The 15129-nt window shown below is 45.8% G+C and overlaps 1 protein-coding gene across 2 annotated transcripts in view; it reads right to left on the bottom strand.

The window, feature by feature from the left end:
• LOC119450201 (cytoplasmic FMR1-interacting protein) overlaps positions 1 to 15129 on the bottom strand; it is a 71758-nt gene that overhangs the window by 42429 nt on the left and 14200 nt on the right. For both annotated transcript variants that reach the window (XM_049665704.1, XM_037713587.2), the window contains 5 exons: positions 14030 to 14134; positions 9179 to 9382; positions 6761 to 6934; positions 5849 to 5944; positions 63 to 202 (listed from right to left, as the gene is read on the bottom strand). In XM_049665704.1, coding sequence (XP_049521661.1) covers positions 63 to 202; positions 5849 to 5944; positions 6761 to 6934; positions 9179 to 9382; positions 14030 to 14134 — 719 coding nt within the window. The remainder of the gene's footprint in view (positions 1 to 62; positions 203 to 5848; positions 5945 to 6760; positions 6935 to 9178; positions 9383 to 14029; positions 14135 to 15129) is intronic.

The following is a 15129-nucleotide window of genomic DNA, read 5'->3' as shown; positions in this document are numbered from 1 at the left end:
TATAGCAAATTTAACTTCTTGCCAAAAGCAATATAAAAAGAAAATACTGAACGTCTTCAAACCTGCGGACAAGGTCACGCTTGTTCTTCACGGCCTTCCGCAGTGGTTCACGCAAAGTGCACTGCACAAATCCCTGTAGTTCGTAGTATACATGTCGCCGGACAGCATCCGTGAAGACTGTCTCCATTCGGCTCATGAGAACCTAATTACCAAAAGAAATGCTAGTTAAATGAGATGCATGGATCTCCGCTGACATTTGACAATTTAATGTCAAGTGTCTGAGAAGTACACTTCACTGACTGCCACAAGCAAAAAGAAAGAATGCACTAGATGAAAACTTTGACATGGGTACAAGAGCATTTCAAATGCTAATGCATCAAGAAAGCTAGAGCTATTAACAGCACAGTACACTGCAGTCAACGATATTGTTATACAACTTGATGGAGAAACTGATCTTTTAAATGTTGATGACCTGGTTGATGTCCTGGAAAAATCAAGCCTTTTAATCTACCTTCAAATCATAGCTTCCAGTTTCACCAACATAAAAGAAAATTATGGCAAACTCATCTCAGCCAGAACAGACTCAGCCAAAGTTCTACTCAGCCAAGCTTGCTCCAGCTCATATTCACCAAATTTCTACTCAGCCGAGTGTGCTCCGACTCATATTTACCAAAATCTAAATCAGCCGGCCAATATAGCAAAGTTGGTATGTGCGCGTACGGGTACGCACGGTAAATGTTCGCGTCTGGACAATGTTCCGAAATGAGGAATTTGCAGAATGCAGTTTAAACTGACTGCGTTGCGGAGTCAAGTTCGCATGAGCAATATCTGCGCTTTGCGACAACATGCATTGTGACAGGCGAACGCAAAACACACTCGCAGCCTTTAGTGATCTTTCCGCGGTGCTGTCAGTTGTCAAAAACAACAAATTGATTATACTGTAGAAATTTGTTTTTCTGGCCTGCCCGATAATACAGACATTTTTGCGACCCCGTCCATGTAAAAAAAATTCACTTGGTGACTTTATTAACTTTCCGTACACAAACTGAAGAGCCAAAGAGCGGCAATGTGCACGCGTTCGATGCAGACCGCACACAGCTGGCAAGTGGCCAGGGCAGGAGGCTTCTCCGTCGCCTAGGTAACCCCTGCACCGCCCGCTTATTTTTATTATTATTACTTTTTTAATTTCCCGTTCCGTGTTCGCTGACTCGCTCTGCGTCTCTTCCTCTGCATCACCCTGATCTCTCTCCCCTCGTCCGGTGTGCCTCGTTGAGAAGAGCGCTCGCTGCCTCACTTGTCTGCAGGATTTTCGGCAACCGCATTATAACCGGTACGCATATACAGTAGAACCCCGCTGATACGTTTTTCACGTGACTGTAAAAAAAAACGTAAGAGCAGGGAAACGCAAGAGCCGAGAAATGGGAGTAGTGTTGAACTGCACACAACATTATTTTAATTCTTACGTGTGAAAAAAAGTCGTAGTTTCGCCCGAAAGTCGAAGCATCGATTGCGATAGCAAATTAGTAGACAGCTATACAAAGTAAGGATAGTAGCTTTATCATCTGTATATACTTGTAAACATTCGCTTATTAACTATATTAACAAGCATGGTGTCAGCGCCCACAGGCAAACGTGAACACGTCACACTCGATGAGCGCGGACAAGCGCTGTCAAACACTGGCGTGAGGAAGCGCCGCTGCAGAAGCGATCGAAGTGACCTTCGTGCTGTTGTCTATCGCTTCAACACAAACTGAGAGCGCACAGCACGCACAAAGCTACGAGCTGCTGACGCACATACACTGCCTAGACTCTGCCCCCAATGCAGATCGCTTTCAAGATACGGCCCGCGCGACCACGCGCCGCCGCGCAGTACGCAGTTAATGCCAGAGCACAACGCTGCCTCGCTATCCCTCCCCCCTCGCTCCCTCGAGCGCAACGGAAGAAGGCGCGCTTCCTCCCACTTTTTTTTCCTGTGCGCACAAGATATAGACGCGGTCTTCGGCTCCCCCTTGCACGCTTTCACTCACACATACAGCATACGGCGCGCGGCGACGGCGTTATCGCCCTTGGACTTTATACGCCTACGCGCCCAAAGCCAATTTTAGGGCCACAATGTGTCATAGACACCATCTTTAGATAGCAAATACAGATCTCAAGGGCCATACTTTTGCTGGCGGAAACCGAAAATACGTCATAGTTGTTGCCCCCGGAACTTTGGGCGGCCAATGCCATCACCAAGCCACCAAGCTAAGCGACATGAAAAGTCAAAACGGCCGCTCGGGCCGGCGCGGGGTGGCAGTTCGCAACGTATGATGCGGGAACTGTCCCACAGTTGCGACGCAACAGCAGGGTTACCAATAGGGGTGTGCGAATACCGAATAGTAAGTCTCGACTCGAATACCGAATCGAATCAAGAAAAAAAAAAGCTGAATATCGAATCGAATATCGAATAGCAAAATTATTTAATAGAAGCTCGAATATTTACAAATTCTCATGCAAAAAAAGCAGCTGTTGTACGTGATCTGGGGTCAACTTCTCCCTCTGGGCCGTAACAATGTTGCCAGCCGTCGCAGACAACTTTTCACTTGGTACACTCATTGCTGGAATGCCCATGTACTTCATGGCCATCTTGCACAGTCCTGGGAAGTGTTGCTTGCCTGTCTCTTTCCAGAATGCTAGAGGGTCTTGGTCCTTACTGCAAGTAGGCTCTCGAAGGTACCGCTGAAACGCCTCGATGTTGGCTGTTTTGGAGGAGTGTCTTCTTTCTGATGACGCTGCCAGCTTCTCAATGCTGTCCCAGATACTGCTGACGCGCTCATTGTGAGCTGTAGATGTTGACGCTGCAGTATAGTCACTTGATGCTTCTCCTGGAGAATTCTGCAACTCCGTTCTTGCAAGCTCCACGAGCCTTGTTTCCTGGAATGTTTGAGCACAAAAGAGGTTCTTAGCTTGGGTCACAGGCAGTTGCCAACACATACTCCTTTTGCTCGTCCTGCCCTGGAAAGCCACTAAGATCTTTGGTCGCCGATGCGATTGGTTCAAGAGCTTTGACGAGCCCAGCCACTGCTTTCCACTCCTGTGGTGTCAGGTTGGGCACAGTTGTCTCAGAGGTGGCAAGCTCTAAACAGACGGCTTGTTTCAGCTGCACAAGACGTGAGAGCATGTCATGCTCACTGTTCCATCTTGTTTCCATGTCTTGAATAAGTTCCAAAACTGAGAGCTCCATCCGTCGCTGGCAATCCTGCAGTCTTGCCGCAGCTTGGGCACTGTGTTTGTAATGACCAACAATTGTGCGACACTTATTGAGAATGGCAGGAACTCCTGCTGTTACTTCCTTGGCATCTTTTATAGCTAGTTGCAGTGTATGGCCCATGCACTGCATTGGGACGCAAGAAATGCCCCTAAGGGCCACACGGAAGTTTCGTGCATTGTCCGTCCGTCACGACATAAACTGACACTTTCTGCAGTGGCAGCTCCCAGTTATCCATCATTGCTTGCAGGTGCTCCAAGATGTTGCAAGCTGTGTGACTCTCGGTCACACCCCGGTTGTCCAATGCAAAGCTTCTCATCTCGAAGTAGTGGCAGGTAAGACTGATGTAACTTTGGTTAGACCTCGACGTCCACATGTCACTTGTAAACGAGATCGACTCTATGCCTTCCTGGAAGTCCGCATGCATTCTCTCCTTGACAGCCGTGACTGTGTGTCTGTACAACGCCAGGATGATTGTCCTCGAAAACGTTGTGCGACTGGGTATCTTGTACAACGGTTCCATGTGGTTTATCAGCTCTTTGAAACCTCGATTTTTGACACAGATGTAAGGCTGAAGGTCGAGCGCCAGCATTCGGGCAATCCTGGTGGTTATCGCTGTTCTCTCGCGCTGCGATAGGTCCTTGCCCTACTTCAGCGCACTTTTGACGAGCGGCTGTGCGCCTTCTGGTCTTCCTTGCTTCCCGCTGTCTCTCAAAATCACACCGTGCAAAGAAAAATGCTTGTTCTTGAGATGGTTCGCAAGTGGCGTCGTCGTACTCGATGGCGTTCGAAGATTCGTATCACCGCTTTTGCACATAGCCTCTTGGGCCGCGTTCTTTACGAAATGTTTCCAAATGGCACTTTTCGTTCGTTCAGTCATGTCGCCCCCTGACATCGGACTACGTTTTCCGACAGATAACGCAGATGAAATTCGCGAGCAGAACACGTCGGCTTAGTTTGCGATAGTGAGGGACTTCGTGGTTTCGGACTGCCCGGCGAAACGACGCCAACGAGTCACGACGCGAAGTGCGTGGGCTGACAGGGGGGGGGGAAGACACTGGCGCCACCTCTATCCGGCTTGCAAAAGTAGGAGAGAAATTGGTTGGCTCTGCGGTCGAGAGGTGGCGCGAGTGCCGCCCGCGTCGACCACGCAGCGACGGCACGCAGGCAATGCAAGCACGCCGTGGTGCGCGGTTTCGCGGTTCGCTAGGGCGGTTTCCTTTTGTGCTCGCGAACTGCAGTCTCCGATTCCTCTCAAGTGTATACAGTCGCCGACCGATTTTCCGGACTTCGAAAACTGGTCCGAAAAATCGAAGTCCGAAAAACTCATTCACTCTAAAAAAGACAATTTATTTGGCTTAGAGTGGTATAAAAAAATGTGTAATAATGCCCTGCCTCATACTACGCTTGGAGGCGATCAGATTTGCTTGTATTTGCGCAAGACTGACATCTCCGCATACAGTCGACAAGAGCGTCACGGCGTTGGCTACGGAGATCGCCATGGAGGTTGAAGAAACGAGCCCCGTTACTTCGCACATGGCCTCCAAGACGAGAGAATGGCACGCGCGTGCGTGTCCCAATTTTGGAGGCCATAGAGGGGGCCACTGAAAGCCAAGCCTGGTCAAGTCGGCGAAATTCCAACATGGCGTCCTCCAAGAACGGGTAGCATGGCTCGGAACGAGTGATTTAGTCCGGAAAATCGAACTTTGGTGCCTAAATTCGTCCAAAAAATCCATCGTGAAACTGCATTAGCTCTATGGGAACCCGGAAGGTGCATTTATGAAGTCCGGAATATCCAACAAGTCCGAATTCTCGGAGTCCAAAAAATCCGTAGGCGACTGTATACAACTTTTGCTTGTGAAGGAAATGAAACATGGTGCAGCCTGTGCAAGCGGCGCAAACAAAAGGCTGTATTAGTTCAGTTTCATGGTTCGGCTGTGTCACGACTACAATTAAATCTGCGTGCTATCAGGTTCGTGGCATTCAAACTTTGTGTATTTAGAGTGTGTTTCGCATATTACCCGCCAACTAGGCTCGCTGAATATAACGAATATCCGAGTAACCGAATACTTAAGATTCGATTCGCGAATCGAACTATTCGAGAAGTTACAATTCAATTCGTATTCGTATATTCGAGTATTCGTACACCCCTAGTTACCAATGCATTTGGTTCTTTGGGAGCTGTGCCGGGACCGGCCGAAAACGACGTAACAGCCGGGAAAACGCAGCACCCGGGAACGTAACAGCGGGGTTCTACTCTACATTGATTTCTCTGGGAAGATAGACTGGAGTCAGAAAAGACCGTATTATATCGGGCCCTGCACTATAAGTGGTTAAGTTATAAGCGGCCTGAGCTGTACTGCAAATGCCTGTGAAGTGTGCCATTTCAATTTCCGTACAGTGCTACACAGCATTGCTGTAGCCATTGGCAATGCTTTCTGCAACTGCACAAATTTTACAGCTGGAGTATTTCTTTTATATTAAAGTGCTGCTATCTCGTGGTTTTACATGCTCAGCAAGTTTTCCAGAATATTGTTAAGACATGAACATTTTTTTTAATGAAGAAAGAACCATAGATGTCTTGAAGTATACACTCACTTGTAGGCCTTTTACCATGGCTATCACTTCAATCAAGCCGAACTTTTCTTCATCAGTGTAGTTATAACGTGTGGCTCGCTCATATTCCTCAGCCTCCTGTGGGAAAGAAGAAAATTAAAGGAGAAGAGAGAGAGAGAGATGCTTAATATCATGCAAGTTCATTTATCTAAAATAGCGAGGGCTGGTGAACTGCTAGATAAAAGTTGATCTACAATAGTAAAGAAAGGGCTGAGAAGCTGTTACAGGTTTGAAAGCTATATGATACACAACATTGAAGACTCAAGACCGAACACCATAGTGTTTAAATAAAGCACGTGGTGAAACATTGATGATATTTCAAATAACCTATAAATCAGCTAAAGCTGTGAGACAAAGGTAACACAGCTGGAGATTCAGTCGACGAAAAACCATGAATACTAAGCTCAAAAGTTTGAAAGACCATCAGCACTCCTGTTGTGCTGTACTTTACTGCAATGCATAAGAACACTTATTTATATTGCACTTTTGAGCACAATTCCAACAATTTTTCTGCATTTGAGGAAAACAGATCATTATAGACAGCTGTTGCCATGAATGTTTGTTGTATTAAACCCAACTCAAGCAAAACAGTAATATGAATCCTGATATCCTTGTATAATGTAAGGCCACGGCACGGTGTCCATGCTACAAACAAAGCAAAACATAAATGACTATTGCAATGCACGTATCTTGAGAGCCTGTTGCATTTAGAGCTGCCATATGTTTCACAGTCACAAGTTTCAATGAATTTTAGCTTTTTTTAGCTTTTATACCCATACCCATAACACAGTATGTGCATTATATAATGCAGACGCTACAGCGAAACTCCAGACTTTAAGCTTGACAGTAGTGCATGTTAGCTGCGTTGGCAAATGCAGTAGGAAAAATACTAACCTGTGGACAGTCCTTGTTCTGATGTGGGTCCGTAGGGTGCATCAACTTCCATGAGTAAAGCTCCGTGACATGAGTTGTCCAGTCAGACAGGAGTTGGAGCCCCCTAAGAGCTAAGTCATTCAGCTCCTTGTTCTCTGAATCAGTTCGTGGTGTTTCTTTTACGGTTGTTGTGACCTGCAATGATATTTAGATTGTTTCAAGGGCTTGAAAACAGACTACGCTCTTCCATAGACTATGATTCATTATAAAGAATGTTAAAAAAAAAACAAGATCACAAGAGCATTATACAGTGGAACCTCGTTGATCCGATTCTGCATAATACGTTTTTCGGGATGAGACGTTTTTTTTTTTCTTTTCCAGATACAGTTGAACCCACTTATAACGATACTGGTTTTAACAATATATCGGTTATAACAATGAGAATCTGCTGCACTGTCAACTTTTGTATGTTTTCAATGGTGAAATAACCCACTTACTACAATGCCCCCATGCTGCATTATCGGTTAAAATGATGAAGTCTGGCTACTGGGTGTATGTGCCGAAAGGGAATGGAATGCAAACTCCTTTAAAATAAAAATTAGAAAATAAAATAAATTTGAGGCGTTGCCCGCCGCCGCACGCTGTTTTCCATCCTTCTCCGCATCGCCAGCATCGTGCGCCTCTGTCTCGTTGCCCTTCCACCCCTCCGAACATGAATGGGTTGTGCCCATAGCTCTACGCCGTGCCACATTCCGAAACATGAATGCACTGCGCCAACTGCGCTGATAGCGCTGGGCTGGTGGAGCGCCGCAAATGTGCGACGCAATAGAGTCAAAACGGCGTCAGTGTCCACTGAAATGAAGTGACGGAGTTTGCATCACCATAGTCATCAGTGAAAATTGTACTGGAATGACAGCACCGCCGGAAGCTTCGTGCCTATTTGTGCCTTTAAAGCCTTTATTCATGCGTGTACCACTGAGCATAGCAACGTGTTGGCCGCGTGCCTTCATGACTGCGTAGTCGCCATCCATGATCACATCGACAGCGGCCGCGTTTTCGTCTGCAGTGGTTGCGGCAAACAGTAATTTAATTTTGACTCGGTATGCGCTTCAGCCGCGTGCCTTCATAAATGAGTAGTCGCCATCCATGATTGCGTCGATAGCGACCGCGGTTTCGTTTGGAGTTGCAGCAAACGGTAGTTTCGTTTTGACTCTGTGCGTGTGTCGGCCGCGCACTTTCAGAACCGCAAGGTCGCCATCCAGTATCGCGTCGACAGCGGCCGCAGCAAACAATAGTTTCGTTTTTACTCAGTGCAAAGCTGTCGAGGATGAAGAGCACCGTCTACATCGCGATGGGCGTCGACCTGCATGGCGACACAGGCGAAAAAACAATCGGGATATGCACGTGGTAGTGAAAAGCGTGAAGTCGCGAGGCCTTAGCCGCTGCGAGCGCTAATCAGTCACGAGATGACGAGAATTGCAGCTTCCGCACTGCTTTTGTGCAAAATAGAAACAGGATTCTGCTGATTCATTCAGTAAATAAAAGCGTGTTGACATAGAAACCATTTGTTTGCTATCTGCTTGGTACCCTTGATATTTCGACATTCGGTTAATTCGGACATTTTTTCGGTCCCGTGAAATCCGAATTAACGAGGTTTTACTATAGCAATGCCATTCTTGAACGCCGACAGCCGTGACTTGTTACTTGCGATCGGAGCGCGCAGGAAGCAGAGTTAAACAGTTAAACGAGTCAACACAACGGAGGAAGGTGGTGGGTGGGGCACTGGCCTCCCCGCCATTGTAGTTTTCTCACAGCAGCTCTGCCATTCCTCCATTTCTTTTCCCCATGAAACCCGGTTATAACAATTATCGGTTATAACAATGGAATTTTCATGGCACTTGAATACTGTTATAGGTGGGTTCGACTGTAATACGATTTGGTAGGATAATACATTGGATGATACGATTTTCAGATGATTTTCCGGTTCCAATGAAGATCGTATCAACGAGGTTCCACTGTATCTCAGTGCCTTTTCTGCACATATCAAGACCTTTTCTTATGACGATACATTAACAGTTCTCTTCAGACAAAAAATACTCAACAGGGAGGCAGCATTAACGCATCCCAATGCTACTCCTCTGCACTCTCAGATTTACCGATTAACATCGTCCAAAAGACACAGCTTCTGTTACAGGAGATGGCTGTGGAATAATCACAGCTAAGTCCTGGCATGTTTTTGAATTGCATCTTCCGCAAAATGTGGCCAGTGCTAGGCACTAATATGCAAGTCCTCCCAGCTATCAGATTTCTGACACATCACCTGCCTTCAATTCAGAATAAACAAATAAATGATCAAACAAATAAATAAATGTTAAAATACTGGTAAAGCATAGCAGTACAAGAGAGGCAGATGTGCAGAGTGAACAAGAAGATGCCAACCTCATTACTGTGACGTGCGAGTTCGCTGATGTAGCGTTCGTAGTCATCTCGAATGGCTGGCAGATGCTGCAAGAGGTCAGACTGGGGGCTTGGGCTGCTCGCACTGGCCAATGGCCACCGGGATGCCTCATAGTGTGGGCTGCACTTGATATAGTGGAATGGTGCTATCTGCATGTCTCCAAACAGTGGCACCATCTCCAGAGCCTACAGGGAGCCATGAAAGGGCACAGACATGAATGAAGTAGTGTTCATGAAGGGCTCTATTCAACAGAATGAAAACCTAAATGCTTACAATTCTTCGTTGAGCTATGTTCTTTCAACGTGCCCCTTCACACCCACAGGACAAGCAGTGAAAGGTCTATTTTGTTTAGACCTAGCTCCAACAGGGTAATGCAGGCCTCATATTGCTTTTTTTTTTTAACACGAAAGTGTTTTATGCCAGGTTTCACGACTGATTTTTGGCAATGGATGTAACGGATGTGATGGATGGATGGATGCTATGAGAGTGCCCTTTGAAAAATGGTGGTGGGTTGCACCACCAAGCTCTTGTTATTATTTTGCCTAATGTCCTACGTCAGCTCTGGCGCCGCCATCTAGGAGCGGTGAAGCGAAGTACTGCATTGTGACACTAACGAGCACCGAAAGGGAGCGCTTCGGTAGTCACAGCGCAGCGGAGGCTGCAATGAGGTGTAGCCAAAGAATAAAGAACTAAGTGTAGCTGCGCATAGAGTTTCATACAATAATTATACAATAAATAATCATACAATAAAATACATTAAAATTTTCCAATGGCATGATTCAAACACAGGACTTCTAGCAGAGAAGCCTAATATTGAAATCATTACACCACGGATGCATGCATCGACAAATGACATAAAACGCCCTTCCAAATTTATCGCAGGCAAGCCAGTACATTAAGACGCTTGGCGCGTTTCGATTTGGCCACCTCGACAAGCAGAACCATTGTAATTAGTAGCGATTATGTGCATTTGCAGCATCTTCTACGCTTTGAAAAGTATAGATTGCTCTGAAATTTAGGGCAATGAAGGCACATAAAGCGCAATAGACAAAGCCACAAGAACATCTAAATCCACAAGCACGAAGATCAGACAAATCCATGTACCGTAAAAACCCGCGTATAATATGAGGTTTTTTTCTAAATTTTACCATGTAAAATTTCTGCCTCGTATTATATGCGGATCCCGAAGTTTTCAGCGTAAAATTTGCAGTTTTGGGTTCGTTTTTGCTCATTGCTATCATCATCAAGACTCGTAGCGGAGTATGCGTCATCTTGCGGTGGCGTCGGTAGGCTGCTGCTGCTTTTAATGGGCGCCATTTTGACCACGCTAAGAATCGGCACGTTCGCTAGTCTATCTCGCACAATGTCGGGACCACGAAAGTAGTACCCAGCTGCCTTTAAAAGGAAAGTTATTTTAGCTGCCGAGGCCATTGGAAATTTCGCCGCAGGGCGGCACTTCGGCGTCACCGGGGGCAGCGTTCACGGCTGGGATGACATCCCAGTTGCAAAGTTGCAACGGCGGCAGATAAGCGCATTTGGCCTTGGCAACGCCGTCGCTTCGGTGGCAGTGGCTCCCCTCGTCATCCCTTTCAACTCCCTCGTAGCTCCCCCCACCTTCGACTGGCTCCGCGCGCGCCCGCCGCCGCTCCCGTCGGTGCGGCGCCAACTTAGCCCTTTCCCTGAAGTTTCGTTTTCTGCCGTTGTCGGGAAGTTGGCCGAGACGTCGGCTCGTACAAGCGTGTTCCGGCGCGACGGTGAAACGGCGACCTTGCTATTTGAGAGTGAAATTGCCGCCGCGCGTTTTTTTTTTTTTCGTTTTCTTTTACCCACGTGGCGTTGAGGGGTCTATCGTAAGCTTTTGCTCTATGGCGGTGTCGGAGCAATGCCGGTCGGAGGCGCCGCTGCATGATTTGGAGCGCTGCTGAGGGCATTATCAGTGCACCGTATGCTTGAATTAACCGTTGCAAATGCTTTCGCGTTCGAATTACCGGGCGTTTTCGCCCATAGCAATACACATAACTTTGACGGGACCACAGCGTTAGTTCGAATTAAGCATGTTCGAGTTAACGAGATTAGATTCTCAATGCTTTGTGTGGGTTTTCCTCGCTCGCATTATATGCGGGTGAAAACTTTTTTTTCGTTATTGTTATCCCCAAATAACACCTCGTATTATATGCGGGTCTGTATTATACGCGGGTTTTTACGGTACTTCTGTGGCCTCGTGTAGGCAGTGTTACGTATTCAGCGGTAGAACTACCGCCAGTAGTCGAGGAACGGATGTCGGGTCAGGTTAGCCAGTGACACCTCGTCGCCTACGGATTGCGGCTTCAACGTGCATCAGAAGTTCATTGTCTACTGCTTTGCTTGCGATGGCACCACCTAAGACAACTGCTGCGCTAAAAGGCACAGAAAGGCAACGACGTCGCCGGGTGAATTTCGTTTTGCTCCGGCAAGAGACACGCCAGCGTGAAGCAGAATATCTTCACATGTTCACGGCGCACGGTGTGAACTCTGCCACTGGCATTGCTGCAGCTGTATGCGTCGCAGCTCGACTGGCTAGAATGGAGAGCCGGACTAGAATGCTCGCACCTTCGCCGAAGCCACTCGAGAGGAGGACAGCGCTCGCCAACAGGACGCCGTGTGCTATGCTAACTTGCAACATGGTCGCTGGCCCGCGTGCGTGTGGTGTGTGTACATATATTTATGTATAAGTATGTACCAGTGACTATTCTTTTCATTATTATTTTTACTTCATTGGCACAACTGCAGAACCAACATTATTACGTTTGTGCACCCAACTGTTTCTGTACTGTATGCCCCACTGCTGCTGCCTGCTGTTATAGGAGTGGGAACTCCGTCAAGCAGACTGTCATGTCGCTTTTGTTCCCACCCCCTCTATCATAATTTTTGTATTGATAGGAAATAAACATTATCGACTCACAGTGTGGAACAGTGTGCCAACTTTCTAATGTATGCTTAAGCTACAGACATTGAAGGATGCATATAGGGCACCAAAACCTTGCATGACATTGCAACGAGCAGAAAAAAAAAAAAACAATACAGAAACACAATGCATTCATAATTCAAATCACAGAGAAGCAAAACTGCAATAGATTGCTCTATTTTTTTTTTTTTTTCATTAGACTAAGGCCTTTGACATTATCATCTGGTAAGAACTGCAGTTTTCTTAGTGTGCAAATAGAATGCATAATATTGCAATGTTTGTTTCTATGTAAACGTACTTGTTCCTTCCACATTCTAAGTGGGTGATCTATATCACCAACAAGCACAAATAGCCGTGGTGTCAAAACCGGCCTCAAATGGAGAGGCACAGCAAACACAACCAGTATTTCACACAACCACTCAATCTCATCTTGCATCACAACATTAGCTTGCGTGCTGACAACTTCACTTGTGCAATATATTTGTTATCAGTATGTTTTAAGAACAATCACATAGAGAAGAGAAGAAAGAGCTTGCTGGCAACTGGAAACAATGGCCACTGTCCCATCACAGACTGAATGTGTGCTGGCTGGATCAAAAGGTAATCCAGCGAAAAAGAAAAGAGGCTATCAATGGAGCAGCCGCTAGGTTCCACATTTAATTTTCTGGCAATAAATCCAAAGATTTTTTTTTACCTATTTGTACTTTAAAGGGACACTAAAACAGAACAATAAATTAGTTTAGACTGATAAAGTAGTATTTGAAAACTGTTGTCCTTAATTTCGTGATGATAGGTTGATTATTAAAAAAATTAAACTCAAATTATTTTCTGGGGTTTTATGTGCCACAACCACGATTTGATTATGAGGCCCAACGTAGTGAGGGACTCCAGATTAATTTTGACCATCTGGTGATCTTTAACATGCACCCAATGCATGGTGCACAGGCGTTTTTGCAATTCACTCCCGTTGAAATGTGGCCGCAGCAGCCGGAATTCGATCTCGTGCCCTCGGGCTTAGTAGCACAACGCCACAGCCACTATGCCACCACGGCAGCGGGTGTTGAGTATTAGAAGAGAAAATGAAGGTCCAAGTATCACTTTCTGAATTTCGGACTGGAACCTGAACGCCAGTACTTCAGCGTGACATCACAAATTTCAAAGTACCTTTTCGTATTTTGGCGGCATTGACTCAGTCGAAACTCCTGAAACTTGCCATACTCAGCCTCTGGATCCTTTAGAACACAATATAGTAAATCTTTACCTCTAGATAAATACCTAGACCCTAGCAGATGCTGTCAATATCCACAACATCATGGCGGGCTGGTGCGGGAACTTCAAGGCGGCAGCACTACCCGTCTTTTGTTTGTGTGCCTCTTTCTAGCCTACCAAGTGTTTTCTCACGGTAAGAGTGGTGTTTTGGCATTGGTGAAAGGGTGATTTACTATTACAGAAGAAGTCAGTTTTTTCTTTAGTGTCCTGCAAGGAGCACCAGAGATTGTCACAACAAATTTGTGACCACAATTTTCATTGCATCCAAGTGGAGGCCACATCTACTAGCGAAGCTAAGAATTTACACTGGCAAAAGTACCACAACTATAATGTGCAATGACAACAGTGAAGAACATAAAGCAAGTCTTAGGCAACCCAAACAGAATGTTCCGACATAAGTTTTCCCAGCACCGCTGAATTAATTCAGTAATGTTTCTAAAGATGATCCACCAGTTCAACAAGAACTACTAGAAATAATGAAGACACTAATATAGTATGACTGATTCTTTTCAGTATTTCCTACAGAATACAGTTACATCATCGCGTGTGCAATAACAATGGGCAGTACAATTTGGACAAGCCCAATGAAATTCGCGTAGGCAACAAATGACAATCAGACCTTGAATATCTTGTCAATCTTGCTGATGTTTATCCGTTTCTTCTGGTCTTGTTTGTTGATGTTGCACACCTCTCCGTCCATTAGAAAAAGACCAAATCCCATCACCTAAGCACAGGAGAGATAACAAGCCGTCAACAGCCTGCAAGCATCTTTCTCGAGACAGACAGTGACAACAAAATGTCAGGAATAAAATTTCACATGTTATTTTGCAACATGACATTTTTGCTTTGTTCAGATCACATGAACAGAAAGGGAGCAAGAGATAGAGAGGAAATACATTAATAAACTATCAGGACAAGCCCTAATGCTCCTCTGAACAGCAACAAATACATTAAAAAACAGCAAGCAGCAGCAAATACTACATTAAAAAAAAAAAAGAGCTAACAGTCTGCTGCTTCATACTATTGTGACTAACAAAAAATCTAGCCCCTCGGATCCCCTCATCCTTCTGGCTCATTGCAAAGCAAGGGCCTTGAATTTGGCAGTCTTGATGCCATAAAGTAGCACACAAGGGTTTATTGGCCAGTTGCCTGCTCCTATGCTCACATACGAATAAAGGGCGTTCCATATCCGCCGCCTTGGCCATGAGCAGCGCTGGCTAACCCTCCCAGAACTCATATTAAAACACAAAAACACAAAAATGTAGGTGAAAGGATGGCCACTGCAGTAGCTTAATTGGTAAAGCACCACACATAATGCGAGGGATGTAGGTTTGGTCAACACCAACTAGAGAGTATCAGGCCTCCACGCTGTTGAATGATGTCATGCTACCTGGCCCGACTTACACAGATTCAAATAGGCACGCCTGAAACAAAGCCGCGCCGATTAATACGTCACTGTTTTCGTCACGCTACACTTGGCAGTGGAAAGCTTGGGACAAGTGGCGCGACGTCACGAAACAGTGTGTGAAGGCCTGCTATCAAGGTGGTGTTGGTTCGGTTCCCACCTGCAGCAGGTTTCTTTTCGACCAGTTTCATTTCCTTTACCTGATTATTTCTACATTTATATTAAACAACTTCCTATGGCTTCTTTGCCTATTGCTTTGTATGGTTATGACTAACAAAAAAATCAAGCCCCTCGGATCCCCTTATTCTTAAAAA

The sequence above is a fragment of the Dermacentor silvarum genome, chromosome 4, assembly GCF_013339745.2.
Source record: "Dermacentor silvarum isolate Dsil-2018 chromosome 4, BIME_Dsil_1.4, whole genome shotgun sequence".
Taxonomy (NCBI): Eukaryota; Metazoa; Arthropoda; class Arachnida; order Ixodida; family Ixodidae; genus Dermacentor; species Dermacentor silvarum.
The sequence above is the reverse complement of the archived record's forward strand: the minus strand, read 5'-3'. Positions and strand labels throughout refer to the sequence as shown.